The 16608-nt window shown below is 44.9% G+C and overlaps 1 protein-coding gene across 3 annotated transcripts in view; it reads left to right on the plus strand.

Annotated features, from left to right (window-relative positions):
- Window positions 1-16608, plus strand: part of EXT2 (exostosin glycosyltransferase 2) — a 137975-nt gene that overhangs the window by 27269 nt on the left and 94098 nt on the right. For all 3 annotated transcript variants that reach the window (XM_061152262.1, XM_061152264.1, XM_061152263.1), the window contains exon 7: window positions 329-422. In XM_061152262.1, coding sequence (XP_061008245.1) covers window positions 329-422 — 94 coding nt within the window. The remainder of the gene's footprint in view (window positions 1-328; window positions 423-16608) is intronic.

Below are 16608 nucleotides of genomic sequence, written 5' to 3' on the forward strand. Positions count from 1 at the left end.
ACAAAGGCCCTGTGGTCCGACAGAGTGTGGTGTGTTCAGAAGGCTGAGAGGGTACCTGTGTGGCTGGAGCACAGTGGGGAGTGGATGGAGGATGCGAGAGGCATGGAGTGGTGATGGGGAGGTGAGAGATGGAGCTGGGGGAAGCTCCTTTGGGCTGTTCGGCCCCGAGGAAGGGAGAGGAAGGAGGAGCTACTCACTGTGAGGACTGTGGGGCTGAGGGAGGCGTGGGGCATTGTTGCTTCTGCTTGTGAGAGCTGAGCGGGACACATGCAACAGTGCTTTGTATGCAGGGCTGTACGTATGTCTGCCGTCTCCCTCTTGCCTCTAGAGCATCTGTAGTTGTGCCAGAAGAAAAGATGTCAGATGTGTACAGTATTCTGCAGAGCATCCCCCGAAGACAGATTGAAGAAATGCAGAGACAGGTAAGGGGCCAGGCAGCCCTGCAGGGGAGGGGGCGTGGGGGAGGTGAAAGGTGGCCTTGATTGCTTGGATGCAGAGCAGTATCCTTGCCTCTGAGCACAGGCATGGGATTGATGTCCTCCACTGTGTCAATCAACCAGACCTAAAAGAAGAAAACAGTGTTAGGGAGTTACATCAGAGAAGGCTTGGAATAATAACTGTCGGAGATTCAGAAATGCTCCTGACGTAAGCCTGCTGTGATGCTAGGGTCACACGTCAGCTATGCGTTCAGGACGCCGAGCTGCCTGTCTCTGGAAGGCCGTTTACAGAGCAGTTGAGGGCTCCGGTGACTGAGATGGACGTGGAAGCTGGTATGTTTCAGGGTGCTGCTTCTCAGGAGCTTTGACCTTGAGTGTTGTGGTATCAGCTAGCCTGGGTCCCCGCAGAGTACTGGGCAGAGTCCCTGTGCTATACAGTAGGTCCTTATTAGTTGTCTGTCTGATATATAGTAGTGTGTATATGACTTCCCTGGTGGCTCAGAGGGTAAAGCGTCTTCCTACAATGCAGGAGACCCAGTTTCAATCCCTGGGTTGGGAAGATCCTCTGGAGAAGGAAATGGCAACCCACTCTAGTACTCTTGCCTGGAAAATTCCATGGACGGAGGAGAGTGGTAGGCTACAGTCCATGGGATCGCAAAGAGTCAGACACGACTGAGTGACTTCACTTTTTCACTTTAGTGTGTATGTATCAGTCCCAATCTCCCAATTTATTCCTCTCCCCCTTCCACCCTGGAAACCCTGAGTTTGTTTTCTACATTCGTGACTCTGCTTCTGTTTCGTAAACAGGTTCATTTGTACCGTTATTTTAGATTCCACATATATCATATGATATCTGTCTTTCTCTGTCTGACTTCACTTAGCATGATAATCTCTAGGTCTGTCATGTTGCTGCCAATGACACTATTTCATTTGTATGGCTAATACTCGATCGTATACGTGTATGACATCTTTTTGACCCATTCCTCTGTCCGTGGGCATTTAGGCTGCTTCCTTGTCTTGGCTGTTGTAAACAGTACTGCCGTGAACATTGAGGGGTGCCTGCGTCCTTTCAGATCATGGTTTTCTCCAGTTCTTTTTCTTCTTTTAATGGATTTTTACAAGTTTTTATTCTCATCAAAATTATCTGTGTAGGTGATGAGCCAGAGAAGAGGTCTGAAGGGCCCTCACCATGGAGGCTGTAGCCGTCTCCACGCACCCCTGTGTCCAACTTTGTCGCAGGAATGAGCCTCAGGTCTCTGTCTGGGTGAGGGCAGGGCTGTCACCCGGCGGTGTGGAAGTGGGGAGGGCCTCTGGGCTTCTGACTGCTGCTTAAATACATTGTCCGTCTGTCCTGCCCCGAGCTCTGCCTCCTCCCCTGAGTGTCTGCAGCGGAACGCAGGGCTTTCTCGGCTCCTCTTGGGTGTGCTTTCTTGGGCCTGTCACATCAGCCACCACTTGCTTTCCTGCCTCCATACTTTGGTAGTGTTATCTCCTCCCCCGTTCTCCTTATCTTGGATTATGCCTTCATTTCAGGGTTTTAGGAGGGAGTTAGTGGATGTGTTCAGTCCGCCTCTTTATTTTGGTACCCAGCTCCTTAGACCGAACGGATGGTACATCACGCAGTGATTGAGTCTGTAGGTTCTGACCCCCAGACTGCCTGTGTCGAATGCCAGCTTGGCTGGTTGCTGACTATGTGCCCTTGGCCAAGGCTCTGCCTTCTTTGGACCCCCGTGACCTCATCTGTCAAGCACTTTGGCGTTCTGATTTGAAAACAAATCACAGGTTAAGTTTAGCCTCCCCGTAGTCTTTTTCCTAGCACATCCATGTTCGTTTCAAGTCTCTGGGCTTCCTGTTTGTTGCTTAGTTACTGACCTCATCTGAGTTGTAGTGAATTAGAAAATCAGCCTAGAAATCTCTACAGTCTTGATCTGAACTTGTGGTTCTTACAACTCATGTAGAAAAAAAAAAAAATGCTCCTTGACGGGACCTGGTGTTAATGTTTTTTATGTTTCATTTTATGGCATCTTGACTTGTTAATGTAAGTAAATAGGGAATCATCTGCTAAATCAGATGCCGTCTTTTATAGATTTATAGAAGGCTAAGAAAACCCAGGGAGGTAAAAAAGAAGCAAATTCTGCCCAGTTACCTTCTCCAGCCCACTACCTTCCTATTGGGAAGAGAATCACTTAGTTTTTAGAGCAGAGCACCCAGGGCCGGCTCACAGACTGCCCTTTTCCGTGGGAACTTGGCTTAGGAACCACGGGTCTGAGATGAGCCTTGCCAGTCTTTTCAAGTGACAGGTTCGGAATCATAGAACCATTGAAGTGGAGTGACTAAAGGTTACTTAAAACAGTGTACTTTTAGGTTATTTGGGTTCCGAGAGACACATTTGGAGTCCTTAAAAGACTCCGGTTTGAGCCCTGTGTTGGTCTCTATTAATTGTGCGACTGTGACACGTCTGTGACCAAAGCTCCTCGGACTTCCCCATTTATGAAATCCAGGGTGGGCTAGATCAGCTCTCATGTTGCATTCAGCTGTTAAAAAACACTGTGTAACTCCTGTCCTTGACAGCATTAATAATTGAGTGGTCATCTCTTTCCCATGACCACCTCCTGTCATGAGGGCCTGTTACTGTCTGTGGTGGTGAATACCCTCTATTATGTCCACTGGCAGAATAAAGGTGATCTCAGTACTTTCCTGGGCTTCCCTGGTGGCTTAGATGGCAAAGAATCTGCCTGGAATGCGGGGAAGCCTGGGTTTGATCTGTGAGTTGGAAAGGTCTCCCGGAGAAGGGACTGGCAACCCACTCCAGTATTCTTGCCTGGAGAATTCCATGGACAGATGAGCCTGGTGGGCTACAGTCCATGGGGTCGCAAAGAGTCGGATACGACTGAGCGACTCACACTTTGACTTTCAGTCCTTCCCGGCCTCCCGTCGTAAATCTCCCCTCTGCTTGCTGACACTCTTCTCTGTGCTCCTTTCAGACCTTCTGAGATGCTTCGCTGCTGTGGCCCGGTTAGTCCTGCTCCCCTCTCTCTGAATAGTCTGTGTCCCCAGAATGACCTCTTTTCTTCTCCCAACCTCAGATTTCTAGACTGGACTGATCTCAGCCAGAGGTGAGATTATCCGGTTTAAGCAGTTCCCAGAGAGTTTGAAAGGATGACTAAGGTTCCACTCCCAGATGTCGGTGGTACACCTGTCTCCCAGACTGTGACACCTTGAAATGTCTGCACATGTTGCCAGACGCCTCCCAAGGGGGCAGAAGTGCGGTGCTTGGGAGCCGCTTTCCTATTGATAACCTGGTCGTCTCTTTAAGATTAGAGACAGCTCTTTTGTTCTTTCCAGAATATGCTTGTCCTTTGTCTTCTGTATCCCCTCCATTGATTCAATCAGACCTTGGCAGGAGTAACTGAAAAAACTAGCACACGCTTGGTTCTTGAAAGGTATTACACCTCGGCGAATTCTCTTCAGGGAGGTCCAGTTTGAGTCTTTGTAAGACAGGGATCAGCTTTTAGGGGAAAACCTGTTACGTCAGTAGTTGATACCTTAGAACCCCGGGTTGCTTATGTTAGAATGAGCTGAGACTGAGGAACAGAGGGTGGGATTTTCTTGCTGAGCAGCTCAGGACAGGCCGAGGGGCTGCACGCACAGTTGTCGCCAGCAGAGGGCTCCATCCACTTTGAAGTGACTCGTTTTCCTTCTGAGTGGCCATTTTTAAGGAGTCCTGAGTGCCATGAGCTACGCTGACACCGTTCCTCAGAGCCGCTCTCCAGAGAGACCCGCTCCTTCCTGTGCTTTTTAGCACAGGATTCTGCTCTCCTGAGATGGAGCAGAGCCAGAGTATCTGAATTTGACCCCCAAGATACGGGCGGGATCTTGGTGAGGACAGTAATACAGCTTCGAGTTCAGGGGCTATAATCTGATCGATGGGTACGTGGTGACAGCCCTTAACATGACCCGGGAGTTAGGACGCAGCAAGAGAGGAGGATATTCTGCCTGACAAGTAAGCATAGTTAACTTTTCCTCCTCACCTGAGATGCGATAGTGAAGCTGCCGTTAAAGTTATATGCAGGGCTAGAACCTGAAGTAAGAGCTAGACGTAAGCTAAGACTATTGAAGTACAATCTGCATCTGTGGTATCTACCCCTGAAGACCAGAAACCAGCTGTGTTGGCGTATATGGCATTGGAAGAGCTGGGGTGGCTTACAGGGCTTTCTGTGGTTTAGTTAGAAATCAATTCCTTCCATTAATAGAGATTAATAGTTGCTTTGGTTGTTGTTCAGTCGGTAAGTCATGTCCAACTCTTTGTGACCCCATAGACTGTAGCACGCCTTGACTGTCTCCCAGAGTCTGTTCAAACTTAGGTGCATTCAGTCAGTGATGCCATCCAACCACCTCATCCTCTGTCGCCCCCTTCTCCCCCTGCCCTCAATCTTTCCCAGCATCAGAGTCTTTTCTAACGAGTCTGTTCTTTGCATCAGGTGGCCAAAGTATTAGAGCTTCAGCTTCAGTATCAGTCCTTCCAATGAATATTCAGGGTTGATTTCTTCAGGATGGACTGGTTGGATCTCCTTGCAGTCCAAGGGACTCTCAAGAGTCTTCTCCAGCACCACAGTTCAAAAACATCAATTCTTTGGTGCTCAGCCTTCTTTATGGTCTAACTCATATCTGTACATGACTACTGGAAAAGCCATAGCTTTGACTGTGTGGAACTTTGTCGGCAAAGTGATGTCTCTGCTTTTTAATAAGCTCTCTAGGTTTGTCATAGCTTTCTGTCCATAGAGTAAGCCTCTTTTAATTTCATGGCTGCAGTCACTGTCCACAGCAAGTCAGTAGAGGTTAATAGTTATAGAGGTATAAAGCCAACTTGTCAGCCTTTTATTGTCTTATGAGCTGTATTAGCGCGTTAACTTAGTGGTGCCCTAATTATGTTTTTTTTTTTTCCTCCAAGGGGAAATGATAGGAGATAATAAGAAATTTGTGACCCCTACCCACACATGCCTAATAGCCATCCTGGGGATATGTGGGTACAAGCCCAAAGAAAGCTGAGAAGATGGTGCAGATTTTCCAAAGCATGTTAGTGGTCTGAAATGGGAGGAAGTCTGGGTTAAAGCTGTTAGGGACAGATTTATTGGGGAGGTAGTATTTGATGGCAGCCTTAAAGATGGAGGGTTCCATCTACTACCTTCCTCATGTTGGAAGCCAGGAAGAAGTATGCAACTAAGTATTTTTCTACAGTCTAATGGAACATTCACGTCCCCAGTCTCCTTTGGAATCACAATGAAAAAGAGAGCAACCCAGGATATTGGAAGGCTGACTAGACACTGGACTGTATAGTTGGCAGTGTTTGTGTGGGGAGGGAGGAAGGTGTAAATGGATCCTCAGTTTATCTGTTGAGTGGAGTTTCCAAACATTCTTTTATTGGTCAGTGGCTCCGCCAGCAGTGACCTCTAACCTCAGCCACACTAGGAGGTGGAAGTCAGGAGCCTGCCTTGCCTTTGAACTCTTCTTTGTACTCAATTGACTGGGAGCCTTTGAGGTGGCAGAAACATTCAGCATCTTCTTTGCTCTCTCTCCTTGAATGCTTGGCCAAGTTAAAATATCAGTTTCTTTTCTATTACACTGACCCATCTCACCCTGCCTTCATATTTTCCTATTATGCTTAGCATATCGAGTATCTGTTCTCCGGAGGAGTGCGTGAAGATATAACAGGCTGATTAGGAAAAAGAACATGTCTATTGAAGAATATGTGGTCCCCTCACCTGGCAGGACTGTTGTCAGGCCTAGCTGTGGTCCAGGAGAAAGCAGAAGAGACCACAGAACAGTAAGTGTGTGTATGTGTCCACCAGAGTTCATGCACTTTATTCAGGGGAGAGACCCCATAGGAGGCTGATGTTTTATCTTACATGTGATTTCAGCACATTGAACTGTCTGCTTTCCATAGACATGGTAGTTTCGAAGTTACATCTTTGAAGGACAGAAAGACTAAGTGAGGGGCTGTGACATGGGGCATCTGCCAGTCAGGCGTGAATAGAGAAGACGGAAAAGTTGTTTTAAAAATAGAACTTGGATGGAATGCTCTATAAATAATAAGTGCTGGAGAGGGGGTGGAGAGAAGGGAACCCTCCTACAATGTTGGTGGGAATATAAATCGGATGGCCATTATGAGAACAGTAAGGGGGTTCCTTTAAAAACTAAAAATAGAGCTGCAATATGACCTGGAAATCCCACTCCTAGGCATATATCCGGAGAGAAACATGATCCAAAAGGATATATGCGGCCCAGTGTTCACTGTGGCACTGTTTACAATAGCCAAGACATGGAAGCACCTAAATGTCTGTCGAAAGAGGAGTGGATGAAGATGTACATATGTACAGTGGAATGTTATGCAACCATTACAAAGAATGAAATAATGCCACTTGCAGCAACATGGATTGACCTAGAGATTGTCATACTGAGTGACATAAGTCAGAGAAGGAGAAATATCGTGTGACATCCCTTATATGTGGAATCTAAAGAGAACTGATACCAATGAACTTACAAAACAGAAAAGGACTCGCAGACTTGGAGAGTAAACTTATGGTTGCCAAGATGAGGGATGCAGGAAAGAATAGTTGGAGAGCTTGGGATGGACCTGTACACACTGCTGTGATTAAGATGGTTAGCCAAGGATAGCCAGCGAGGACTTACTGCACAGCACAGGGAACTCTGCTCAATGCTGTGTGGTGGCCTGGATGGGAGGGGAGTTTAAGGCAGAATCGACACATGTATATGTGTGGCTGGGTCCCTTCGCTGTTCATCTGAAACTGTCATGATGTTGTTAATTGGCTATACCCCAAGACAAAATAAAAAGTCAAAAAAAATAGAACTTGGGACTTCTCGGCACTCCAGTGGTTAACACTTCACCTTCCAATGGAGGGTGTGTGGGTTTGATCCCTGATTGAGGAGCTAAGGTCGTACATGCCTCACGGCCAGAAATCCAGAACATAAACAACAGAAGCACTATTGTAACAAATTCAATAAAGACTTTTAAAAATTGTCCACATCAAAAAAAACAAAACTTAAAAAATGAAAACAGAACTCTCAGCACTCTGGATACATGGCAGACAACAGAATGTGCTTCTCGATATCCTGGGTGTGTCATCGTAAGATGGTAGAATTCTTGGGTTCAAAGAAATATGTACGTGTTTGTTTTGCATATTTTGGACTTCTGGCATCCAAATGAGTCTTACCATCACTTTGATCGTTGAATATAGTTTCTATTTTGTCGCCTCGATGCTGTTTTTTGACGGAGCATCTTAAAATTGTGGAAATACAGAAAGGGCTGTCCTTGAGAATGCCCTGCAGTCTTTTAAGTGAAGGTTTGCGTTTCGCATGTATAAATGTGTTTTTAAAATATTGGCTTTCGCGTAAAGTATTTTCGAAAGTTTTCTATCTAAAATGATTTGCTTTTATTTTTTGTAAGTGTTTTGTGATGCACTTAAAGGCGTCAGCCCTCGGATGTCTAGAGCCCCCAGCAGCCCGCACGGACGCGCTCTCTGAGGGTCCCCTGTGTTTGACCGTTGTGTCCGTTGACGGCTCTATGGCAGTCTGTCCATTTCCCCCTCCCTCCCTGCCCCCAACACACACAGTTTACCAAGCAAGCTCTTTAAACAGAGCAGTGAGAATAGGCAGCGAGAGGAGTGATCTGAATTTTTTTAATGTGCGGAAACGGAAGAAGAGAGGACGTAAAGTGATCCTCCGGAGACCACACAACACATGAGGGACAGACGGGGGAACATACTCTGTCTTGCCGGCCACAACTTTATTCAAATCCTAGAGCTTGGTGGCCTGGATTGAGGCTGAATGTCAGGATGAGCTTCCCAGCAATTCAGATTAGCTGCTTATTGGATCGTCTCTCCTAAAAAGTGATTGCCCGAGACATGTGAGACTGGACATATCTCTGGAAATATGAAGAATGTGGAAAACACTTCACTTCTAATTTCCAAGATTTGACATTGTAATGTCTGTTACTCTTCCCGCCTCTGCCCCCCCCACATCCTGTTAAATTGAAAAAAACCTTAATATGCATAAATGAATTCTCAGGGCTTTGAAAAAAAAATGCCAAGTATTCCCTACCCCGCCCCCCCACACCTCTCTAGTCCCAACATGCCACTCCAAGCTCTGTTTGCCGATCTCGACTTTCATACTTGCCCTTAAAAAAGCTACTGGATCACTTACCCGTCAGCGAAACACGTTGACCTGATCCTTGGCGTCCTCTTTGTGAAACAGACAACTGTGGTTCTGATACAGAGCCAGGCTGTTTGGCCAGTGGGAGAGCCTTGGGGAAGAGTGTGATTACTGGATATTTTGAGTTTCATAATTTTGTTTCAATTTTGTGACTCTGTTGGAGTTTTCCTGAAGGTATAAATCCATATTGTGAAGGAGATCAGTCAACTTATGTTTAAAGCAGGATAAAATAAGGACTCATTTAATTGGAACTCTTAAGGAAGAGCATTTTTATGTGTTTAACTGTTCTTTTTTTTTTTTTTTTTCAACTTTAGTATTAAGAACCTTATTCGAAAAAGACTTTTGCCAAGTATCTGATGGGAAGCCAAGAAAAGCATTTTAATAGAACGGTCTCAAATTTATAGTACACTAGGGCCTGTAAATAAATTTCCCTGTCTTTAAGGTTGGGGCTGATTTGCAGTTATTTTGTATAGCTTCTGAGATTTAAATCCTCACAGTCCAGATGGGGAGATCATAAAGCTGCTTTCCTTGGCAGCCCTGGCATACATTGTCCACGGCGAGCTCTGTCTGTAAATGCTTACTTAGCGTCTTGTGATGCCAGTTTTTAATTGGTTTAGCGACTTTTCCTAGAGCAGCTCCCCCCACCCCAAATATTTTCAAACTCTTGGAGAATTAGAGTCCTTGATTTCATAATGCAGACTTGTCAGGTACATATATATTAAGTACCTGCTTTTTTGCTAGAATTGTATAGGTATATGAAAGGAGATTATTACAAAGGGGGAAGGCACAAACACAGATTCCGTCCCCAGGGTGCTAGGGAGAATGCTTTCAGTAACAGATGAATGAAGAGGCCAGAAGTGCTGTCTCTCAGTTGTACCCCGGAATGTATCAGGAAGGGAAAGGAGGCTTCCTGACTGGGTGGCCTCGAAGGGCGAGAGGATGCTCTGAGAGGTGCTGAGCTCCGCCCAGAGGTTGGCATCTGTGGGAAAGACTCGGTAGGTCCGATGGAGCAGCCTGAGGCGGACCTTGAAATAACCAGCAAGAGAGAACTTTCTAGGGAACTGGAAGGATGGGAAAGGTCAGTGACAAGTGAAGAATAATGAAAAAATGCACGATGAAAGGGGAAAGCAATATCAATTAAGGAGACTGAGGGGGGAAAAAAATCAAAGAGCTGGAAGGAACCTTAGAAATTATTCAGCCCTTTCTTTGTATTTTATAAATGAGGTGGAAGCCCTAGCGTTCAAGTGATCTTGAGGATGAATTGTTAGGGCCAGAGCCTCGCCTTGCCTGGAACCCAGGTCTGCTGACTCCAGCTGATGGATTTTGGGTGGAAGGGGGACCTTGTGTACTACAGTAATTTTCAATTCAGGGAGTCTTGAGTGGCATTTTATTTTTTTAAAAATGAAGGATAATAGAAAGGAAGGCATCAGAGTATTACCTAGCAAGAGTAAATCTTTCCTGAAATCTTTTCTTTCATATGTATATGTGCAGTGAGTGTCAGTATTTAATGTATTTATATGTTTCTAGGTGTGGGTCCCAGTCCAGAAAGTTTGAGAGATGTTGATAGTGGCAAGCACATGGGCTTTTGAGTTGGGGAAACCTGAATTTGCATCCCAGGCTGTACCTTCTGTCTGCCAGCTTTGTGAGCATGGGCAAGTCACTTTGCCAAGTGTCAATTTTCTTATCTCAGACCTGGGGATAATAGTCCGACTCTTTGGGAGCCCATGGACTAGAACCCACCAGGCTCCTCTGTCCATGGAATTCTCCAGGCAAGAATACTGGAGTGGGTTGCCATTCCCTTCTGGGGATCTTCCTGACCCAGGGATGGAACCCAGGTCTCCTGCACTGCAAGCAATTCTTTATCATCTGAGCTACAGGGAAGCCCCCAATAATACAATTGAGCAGTTGTGTTGTTTAAATGAAGTCCTTGAATTAAAGCATCTAGAGGCTGGTCTGCCTGCTCTGTGTTGGCTGTCGTCTGGGAGTGCTTCGCCTGGGTCTAGGTTTGAACACTGGCAGGAGCCTCCTGGTTTGGAGCTTGGGCTTCAGGAACCACAGTAAGTTACCAGCGCGGATGTATTATGCATTTGCTTCTGGGCTTGGAAACTTGAAACAGAACTTATTCCTGTGGGTCTGGTGTGCTTTCTACATCTTGGAATAGAGGGAGGTTCCCTCTCTGGTTTTCAGAATGGCTTATGAAAATCAGTGGTTCTTTAGCTGGCCTTAAAAAAAATTCATTGGCACGTTTGGGTCAAGTACTATTACTTTTTCCCCTTTCCAATGAGAACGATTTTCATACTGAGTCTTTTCCCCCCCTCCTTTAATGCATCTTCTGCTGGATCATGATTTTACTCATTTTTTTGAACCAGAAGATTAAAAAATAAGCATAAAGAGAAAGGTCAAAATCAGAATTGACATTTGGGTGGTGAATACTTGGAGAACTGGAGTTTTACTAGGTATGTACTAAAAATAAAGCAACTTTTTATGTGAATTTAAGAGGACCGGTGAGATATCTCTTAGGAATAGCTGTTGTTCGCCTCCTACTGAAAGGGTAATGAGTTGTATCATCTGGTTTTCCTGGTTCTCTGCTGTTCCCCTCGCGCTTGCTGCCCTTCCCCCACCCCTGTCCAGCCAGCTCCATCCCATATTTGAAATCCCGCTGGAGAGCGAGTGAGCGCTTCATCCCTAGATGATTTGGGCCAGGGGCTAAAACACTGCCATAAATCTGCAGCTCATTTTAATGCCACGTTAAAACAGTGTGAGCGCCTGGTTTCCGTGGCCCCTGCCCTCTTTCTTTATGGGCTTCTTTGGCTCTTCTTTATAAAGAGGCCCTGTGGAGTCATTTTAAAGTTCTTATCAGTTTGCTGACAGCTATATGGGCCTTTCTGCCGAGTCCAGGAGCTCAGGCAGGCGTGTGAAACTTCTGATATTAAAATTGAAGAAAAATGCCAGGCAGAAGGGATTGGGGAGCGCAGCGGTGATTTGGAGGTGAAAGACTAGCGAGGTAATTAACCTCTGCAGGTCCGGAACTCCGCCCTTGGCCGGATAAGTTGCTCCTGGTTGGTGGGGGCAGGGCAGCAAGGGTTAGGCCAGGGAGGGCTTTCCAAGGGCTTTTATTTTTATCCCCTGATGAGAAATGCCATTCAGCTGGCAGCCTGTGCTTTCAGGCTTCAGCAAGCGAGTTGGGCAGTCCTGAAGGGCTAAGGGAGCCAGGTTTACAATGCAGTTTTTTTTTCCCCCCTAAAGGCCGTCTGACTGGCTAGACCTCGGCTCTCACGTCTCTGGCAGCTCCAGCTCGCTGTCTCTGTGTCCACTGCATCGCTGTTATCGAATTTAAAGGGACTTTCATCAGTCTGCTCGGCTGCCCCTTTTAGACCAGATTGCTAACTCCCAGTAATCCTCACAGAGTGCATGGTGGAAGCGACAGGCCCTCTATAAATGTCAGCCTGCAGAGCTTGGTCCTTTTTACCCTCTCAGTTACAGAGAGGTGGACTGGAAGCTGCTCCTCCCTCTCCTCCACCACTTTTCCTTTCTCTCTTTGCTGGAAAACTCTAGCAGCAGACAGCTGAGGGGAAGGAAAAACCATTACCTGGATCAAGGCCAGTGGCTTGATGGAGCCTCAAAATCTCTGGCATCTCCTTACCAGAGTGTTTTTCCAGGCACTTCAAAAAGTACACCCTCACCCTCCTCCAGCTTTCAGCTTTCCAGCCTTGATTCCAGGTGGGCTGACTGGGGGCATCATGCCCTCAGAATCTGTATCTGTCTGCTTCTCTTCTCCTAACTAAAGCTTTTAGGAAGAGGATAGTAGAGATAAGCAAAATCCGGTGGACATATATTTTTAACTGCCCTGCACCCTTTTGGCGCAAACACGTTATTTTTCCTTTTTTAAATAGTTTTGGACATGAGTACTTTTGCAAGTGTATTCAATTTAAAATAGTCATTTAACTTGAGGTTGAAGCAAAAGCAAAGAATTTTTGCAGTAAGTTAGTCAAATTATATAGCTGTTGATCTAGGATCGATGATTTTCATTGAGCAAACAATAAAAAATACCAGTTTTACTACTTGTGTAGCTCCTGTGGGGAGAGTAATTAGGTATGAAAACTGACCAAGCTATAAATCAAAATAAAATACCCTAACCTCCAAAGCAACCAAGCTACTTTTTTGAACATTTCTGACAATGTCAATAAATATTCTGATATTATGAACAATATCAGTAGAATAAATTGATATTCTATAATTAAGTTTACTGAATCAGAAGTTTTTGTTTGTGGTATAATTTTAATAAATTTACTAAAAATATTTTACAAATAATTTAATGTACTGAAAGTTCTCAGTAAATATATGATTATGAGCAGTCTTTATTATACAGCCTTTGCAAGGGGTGTGACTATGTCATATGACCACTTTCCTCTTTGGGCATTGGTTGCAGAGCTGGCTCTAGAGTTAACCATGGGTTAATCCTTTGTAACAAGTCCCCAATATGGGGCATTGCTTTAGGAAATGGCCTCTCTAATAAAAGTGTTAAACATTAATTTGCAGCCTATATAAGGATTGTCTGACTCTTTGGGGCCGGTCTCCTACAGAGTGGAACTATTTGTGAAGCATTTCTGAGAAATAATTGCTCATTACAGGAAGTGTAGTGCAGGCTTTGTGAATTCATTGTATATCTACTTAGAAAAATATTTAGGTTTGTTTACAAAAGAATAACTTGTAAATTTCCAAGCGTTGATACATTTGGTAAAGAATTCACTATCGTCAGGTCTTCAGTAAGGGTCAAACTGATCCATTAGATTTCTGTCTATATTTATGAACCTTAATATTGATTATTTTATATTTGAATGTATTTTTGTCTCCCTAAGCATTGAAGAGGTTGAGAGAGTTTGGAGTTGCCTGACTACTTTGTAATAACAGCATCTTGTAATTCCACGCTACTGTTCTTGGGAATGTAAGACAACAATCATGTGTATTTATTTCATTTAATTTGATTAGACGACCTTTAATACTGAATCAGACCAGGATTGGTACAGAAATAGCTTCATGTAAGTCATTTCTGGCAATGTGGTTCTCTCTCTCCTTGTAGTATAAAGGCTAATTTGTATTTAAGTGTGCACTTATTACCCATTTTGATAAGACTTCAGTAGTAAGTAAGCAGGTCATTTGTTATCTTTCAGAATTCAGTACTTTTTATTAAAAGGAACAAAAACTCAAAGATCTCTCTAAAACACATTTTACAGAGATCTTTGAGTTTTTGTTCGAAGCTACAGATTGAGGGTTGAATTCTTTCAACTCTCTTGCTCTCACTCAGATTCTTAGATGCTTTCAGGAGTGGGGAATGGGGACATGAATTTCTCTTGAGAGTTCTTGCCATGACAAACCTCAGCTATTCTTACTCATAGGGAAGAAAGGGCACAGGGGAAAAGATGAGAACCACTCATGTAGCAAGTGTAGCTCTTTCAAACTTCTCCCTCTGCTCAGGGTCCCAATTTAGGGAACATACATTGGGGTTTCCACTCAAGATCAACAGGAGAGCATGTCTTAATACCTGCAAAGTGATCGGACCAAGGCGCTTCCCAGCCGCAAGCAGCTTATGGAGGGCTCATGTGGCTCTAGTCAGCTGGAACCAGCATTGGACCCGCACTCTGTTTCTGGGAATGTGTGGGGACAGTGGAGAGGGCTCCCATGTGACCTGACTGCTGAGTGAGTTAGTATAATATCCACAGCCAAAAAAAAAAAAAAAAGAACCTACTGAAGACTAGCTCCTAGCCTTGTTTGGAATTGTTACTACCTGGGAAGCAGATGGACGGGGGAACGCCCTGATGTGGCAGGATGTGGGATGAGATGAGCCCTCAAGTTCTGTCCTCGGCCCCTTCACACACGCTGTTTGCATGTGTGTCTTAATTAAAAGGGGTCGGCCTTTCAAGTGTGCCCGTTGCGGTGAGACTTGTTTTATATTTACCTTTTCTGATCAAACAAGCTTGCAGCTTTCTCCCTGTTTTGGTATAGCAAACATGGGAAATCTCACCACAGGCAGATTCATTTACAATGGACTGACCCAACTCGTGCACTTATTTATTTATTTTTGATGACAGATCCTGATTAAAGGTTTCCAGTCCAAACCTTTTAGCTGGTCCATGAACCCAGCCAGGAGAGAGGGCTGGTCAGCTACTGATCGCCAAAGAAGCTCCCCATCCTCACCGAGGGAACAGTGTAGTTCAGAGGTGTGGGTAACTGGGGAACCAGGCACAGCAGAAATGAATCTCTTTGCTGAGAAGGTTTGACCAAACACGGTTTTATTGGTCAGTGGCTCCTGCTTTAGTAACCTCTCACCCCCATGGCTCTTGGAGGTGCAAGCCACTGGCCGGCCTTGCCTTTGAACTCCTCACGGCTCCTGCCACCTCAAAGGCTCCCAGCCAGAGCTTGTGTTTTGCTTGGGATCTCTCCTCACAGCAGGGCATCAGCAGTTGGGAAAACTGATCCACCCTTAGAGCCTTGACATATTTGAAGGTGATACCCCTGAGACTTGAAACCTATGGCTTTCTATTTCAGGAGCTGCCTGTCACATGTCAAGAAACATGACTCAGGCTGCCCACTTTGCTCCTCTGTCCCTCCTGGCCTCCCATAGGATGGGAGATTGTAACATTTGAACACACCCTACAAGTATTCACCAAGTCCTCCCCTAATCTTCAAGCTCTTTTACCCATTTTTCTTCTGACTTGTTCCAAGTAGCCTCTGTTTTGAAATAATTTTTCTTTTAAATAAGGCTAAAACGTGCAAATCAAGCCATCTTTGGTGTCTGGGAGCTCGATCCATGGTGAAGATGATGTAGTGAAAGTGTCACAGGACTTACATGTACAGTCTCAGTGCTTCCAGTCAGATAAGCCCTACTTTTAAGATGGCCCAGCTTCCTTTTAAGATGGGACACTCTCCCCTGTCTTCTTGAGTCATTCTATGTTATGGAAAAACTAGATCTTGCAAGAAGAGATAGAAATAGCATGGATTGCTCTCCCACATCTGCTTGGCTTCCAGGCTTCGAAACAAGAGTGGAAGCTTTAGTGTTGGGAAGCGAATCCAGGGACCCGTGGTTATTGGATGACTTCAGTATAGCTTCTTTGGCAAGAAATCAAACCTCTTATTCTAAGAATATTGAGGAGAAAAATGCCTTCTACTTATGATGCTGTTAGCTTAGCAAAGGAGTAAATTATCTCCATTGAGTTCTTCTGCTTTCCTAGATTTCAGGTAGAACATTACTGAGAATCCTCAGCAGAAAGAACACTCTGGCAGTCTTTTTCTGCTTCAGAGTTTTTAGCAGGTACCCAGGTATCAGGAGAGGCAGGCCTGGTTTTTCTGCTGTCTTGTTCTGTGGTCTTGAGTATGGTCATGAGCTTGTGCTTTCCAGTTGACAAAGGGAAGGGGAGAAGTAGCATTTATGTTAACTACCATATCTGATAACTGACCTCATGAAAATCTGATGAGGCAGTTGTAGTTCTTCTCATTTTTACAAAGGGAGAAGGTGAACCTTAGAGGCTAATGGATGGCCTGTAGTTACAAAGCTTTAGTGGCAGGCTTGGGACTGGGAAGAATTTGTGGCATATGATTAAGAAGTTCACTTTTCTCACCTTTTCTCTGGGGGCATTTGCCTTTTACACTGAGATACGTATGTCTTTGGGATGAGTGTAAACCATCATCAGTACATTAATTGCTGTATTGAGGATGGTTTATAGGTTGATTCTCCTTGCCACTATTTTCTGTTTTCCACCTAATGGCAAATTTACTTTTCCCATTTCTAAATCCTATTGCATGAGTTAGAGAGAGGAAGGAATTTGAAATCCCCTTTCTTCACTTGCCTCTGTTTGTCCCATGTTCCAGTTCTTTCTCTGTATCCTTTCCCTGATGATAACTCAGATTTTTCAACTCTTTATGGATCAACCGTGTTATATGATAC

Source organism: Dama dama, chromosome 1 (assembly GCF_033118175.1).
Source record: "Dama dama isolate Ldn47 chromosome 1, ASM3311817v1, whole genome shotgun sequence".
Lineage (NCBI taxonomy): Eukaryota > Metazoa > Chordata > Mammalia > Artiodactyla > Cervidae > Dama > Dama dama.